Below are 3,990 nucleotides of genomic sequence, written 5' to 3' on the forward strand. Positions count from 1 at the left end.
ATATATATATATATATATATATATATATATATACATATACATATAATACACACATACATATGTTTGTGTGTGAGAGAGAGAGATAGAGATATTATGTGTGTTTCTATGTCATTGCCTTGACATCAATAAGTATCACCATCATAGATGTAATGTCGTTTATTTCTGACCTGCCATGCAAATATGTTCAGTGGCAAGAAAATATTACCTTTCTTGGAAACAAGGGAGGGTTGGCAACAGGAAGAGCATTTGGCCATAGAAAATTTTTTCAGTGAATTCTGGCTGACCCATACAAACAAGTGAATGGAAAAACAATAATGATGAATTTCTACAATCACAAACCATTCTGAACTTTGTGTTGTATTAGCAGAAACTTTAAATCTACACGGTAAATATTCTATCCATTCTCCACCCAAAAACACTTCTTCTCATACAACTGAGAAAACACTAAAATAACAATAGAAAAAAAAAAGAAACAAGCCTCACAGCAAAGTAAATTGGAAAGAAAAATAATATAAAAAAACACTGACTCACACGACTAAACGATTAAGTTCCAGACACCTCATGGAACAGTAGAAATTTACATGAAACTGTTGAAAACAAGGTGGGGATGATGATGATGATGATGATGATGATAGGAATAAGGCTAACAGCATAGCAATGATGATGATGATGTCTATTTCTTACATAGGCATAAGGCAACTTTTACTTTTTCTTTTAATGGTAAATAGCAAAGAGCATCAGTTAAGGAATCCCTTAATTGTGAACTTCTTGATTTACCTTGTGTAGAGGAAAAACTGTGTTCCAATAAGTTGGGGACTGTTTGGTAAAAAAGTAATTGGTCTTTCTATTGTTGTAAATTCACCTGCATTTGAGAAGCAACCAAGTTCACCATAGCAAACTTCAAAGTCAAGAAAACCTATAAATTAAAATTGAAATTAATCAGGAAATATTAATCTTGAAGAAACAAAAGAGTCAAAAATAGGATGAAATTACGAAATTAAAATGTAAGACCGTTCAGTCAGCAATAATTATTAGATTAACCATTTTATCCTGTTGTAAACAAGTCAGATTTGAACTCAGGACATGAGAGTTACTTCATATTTCTTCAGAGTTTATTTAGCAGCATACTTTTATCATTGCTGCCATTCTATCAGACATGTTCAATTCTGTTAGGCACAGTTAAGACTCCTTTAAAAGTCCTGCTCGCATCATCATCATCATCATCATCATCGTTTAACGTCCGCTTTCCATGCTAGCATGGGTTGGACGATTTGACTGAGGACTGGTTGTCTAGGATATTTTTTGCAGCTACAGTCTATAGAGATGTGGTTACATAGGTGTAGGTGTGGAGATGTGGGCACAGGCATAGGAAATTTTCTTCCTATTCACATTGTTTCAGGTTCAATCCCTCTGCATAGCAACATGGAGCAAGAGTCACCTACTATATCCCTGGGCCAACCAAAGACTAATGAATGGATTTAGTAGATGTAAAACTAAAGAAGGCTGTTGTATATAAATGTATCTTCATCATCATCATCATCATCATCATTTAACACCCATTTTCTATGCTGGCATGGGTTGAACGGTTTGACAGGAGCTGCCAAGTCAGAGGACTGCCCCATGTTTTGCTGTCTCTTTTCACATAGTTTTTATGGTTAGATGAAATTGATAAAGAACAATAAAAATTCAATCCCATTGTATTGATGTAATCGGAATATTTAATGTCCCTCGACCCCTTGGATAGTAACATAGACTACCAGGGTTCAATACTGACTGCTCTGCCAGCCCTTGCCAGCCAAAGAGTCTAATGCCTAACAGCACTGGTCACTCGTCCTCTCCCAAACATTCTTGAGCTCTTGCAGACATTTAGATTGCAGACTTTTTCAGAAATGTCTTAACCCTTTTTTTGCTACCATATTCCTCTTGAAATAAACTATCTTTCATCATTATCATCATGATCAACAACAGCAACAGTAGTAGCAGCAGCAGCCATACTTGCATCAGTCAGATGAAGTTTATTGAGACAGATTTTGTATAAGGTACTCTTCCTGTCACTAACCCTCATCTGTTTCCAAATGAAGTAATATTTTTTTATGGCCAGACATGAAATTTTGCAGAAGATTGGAAATGAATGACACTGCTTGTATGACAGTGACACTCATTTACAACTATCATGTGATGGCAAGACAAGAAGACACACATCAAACTTCTTTCAGTTCCCATCTACCAAATCCATTCACAAGATTTTGGTCAATCTGGATCTATAGTAGCAGAAAAATTCCCTAGGTGCCACACAGTGGGACTGAATCTAAAACCATGTGGTTGGTAGGCAAACTTCTTAACCACACAGCAATGCCAATATTTTCATTTCAATTAATTTTGAAAATTTAGAAGAATTTAGTAAAATAATTGTCATTATCAATCTGGTGATTGAAACACAAATTAACACAAAATTTTGATGGAAGGTTTTGATTGAGATCAAAACTGAAAGTGTGTACCATAAAACCAGGGGTCAGTTTCAATTGGTATCAAAAGGATTAACTTTCTTAATAGCAATCCACCCAAGACTACCCCTCCTGTTTAAAATGATCTAAATTAAAAACTTCAGTCAAAATTTCATGTTAATTTCTGTTTCAAATGCCAGCTTAAAAATGACTGAGTTGTATTTTCAGTATTTCCAAAATTTATTGAAATGAAGACAATGTGTTTCAACAGAGTAATGGTAATGAACGGCTTAAAGAAGTGAAAATATACTGAAAACTAAAACTCACAAGTCTATAAAAAAAAAAGACAAAATCCTTCCTATAAAAAAACAAAAACAAAACAATATGAAAAATAATTCTTACCTTCAACTATGAAGAAAATATTAAAAAGAATGGTAAAACAAAGAAAAAACTTCATGTCTGTTGTGAATGTAATTGAATGAAAATTAAACAACTAATAAAGAATTCCTTGAAAATTACATATTTATTGACGTAAAAGTAGATATTTTTTTCCTTATATTTTCTCTTGTGACCTATTTTCATGTTAAACAAAACACTATGAGAATAGAACCGAATGCTAGAGTTTCTGATTTCGATGTCTAAATGATAATATTAAAAAAGGTTTCCCCCTTTGCATGCTTCCAGGATATAGGTTTATCTAGAATCTGCTATCTTTTTCAATTTCCATCTGTTTATTTTCTCATAACCTGTGAAAGGTGATAGTTCACAACCATTTTATACATGAATTTTGTTAGCTGTAAACAATATACACCCTCACTCCATCAGCTGGTGGCTGTATAGGTTCCTGGTACGTCAATCTCAATTGCATTCTCACATATACACACCAATGTAAGTGCACACATGCATACATATACACATACGTAAATACATACATACTCATACAAATGCACATACATACATAACAAACATACATACATACATGCATGCACACACATGCACACATACATACATACATATATGCATGCATACATATGCAGACAGGTCATACTTCCGACACAGGGATGGTGGCCACGGTCTCAAATTTGTATTCATGTCCATCTGAAATAAGGATTGTGACACTGAAACCACATCAGCAGCTGAGGAAAGAGACCAGTAACTATCTTGTCCGAGTTTGTGACCACGAAATCAACAACATAATTAAGATGAATAATGAACTTGAGGGGAGGTATGAAATAAGAGCTGATACAGATCTCTGCCCAAGGAGCATTGGGAAAAATCTATTTATCAGAACAACAGGGAAAATGGACGAGTTCAGAGAGAAGATTGTGCATGGCTACTTGGCATGTAAAACTCAAACCACAGAAGGCACTGAACATGTCGAAAGTTTGGCAAGGAGTACGGACAAGTTTATGACATCCCTCTTTGAAAGCTATATCCATGCAATCTAAGAACAAGAGGTCCCCAACAAGTACCTACAGTATACAAGGCAAAAAACATTGACAGACAACATGTGCAGGCTTTACAAAATGAAGACTGAAGATATCAA

General features: G+C 34.7%; 1 protein-coding gene across 1 annotated transcript in view; it reads right to left on the bottom strand.

Moving 5' to 3' along the window:
* Positions 1 to 2,957, bottom strand: part of LOC106878524 (inactive pancreatic lipase-related protein 1) — a 16,250-nt gene extending 13,293 nt beyond the window's left edge. Inside the window, exons 1-2 of the mRNA XM_014927752.1 lie at positions 2,847 to 2,957; positions 778 to 916 (exon numbers count right to left, since the gene is read on the bottom strand). Of these exons, the coding sequence (XP_014783238.1) occupies positions 778 to 916; positions 2,847 to 2,901 (194 nt within the window). The 5' untranslated portion in view covers positions 2,902 to 2,957. The remainder of the gene's footprint in view (positions 1 to 777; positions 917 to 2,846) is intronic.
* Between the last annotated feature and the right edge of the window lie 1,033 nt (positions 2,958 to 3,990).

The sequence above is a fragment of the Octopus bimaculoides genome, chromosome 11 (assembly GCF_001194135.2).
Source record: "Octopus bimaculoides isolate UCB-OBI-ISO-001 chromosome 11, ASM119413v2, whole genome shotgun sequence".
Taxonomy (NCBI): domain Eukaryota; kingdom Metazoa; phylum Mollusca; class Cephalopoda; order Octopoda; family Octopodidae; genus Octopus; species Octopus bimaculoides.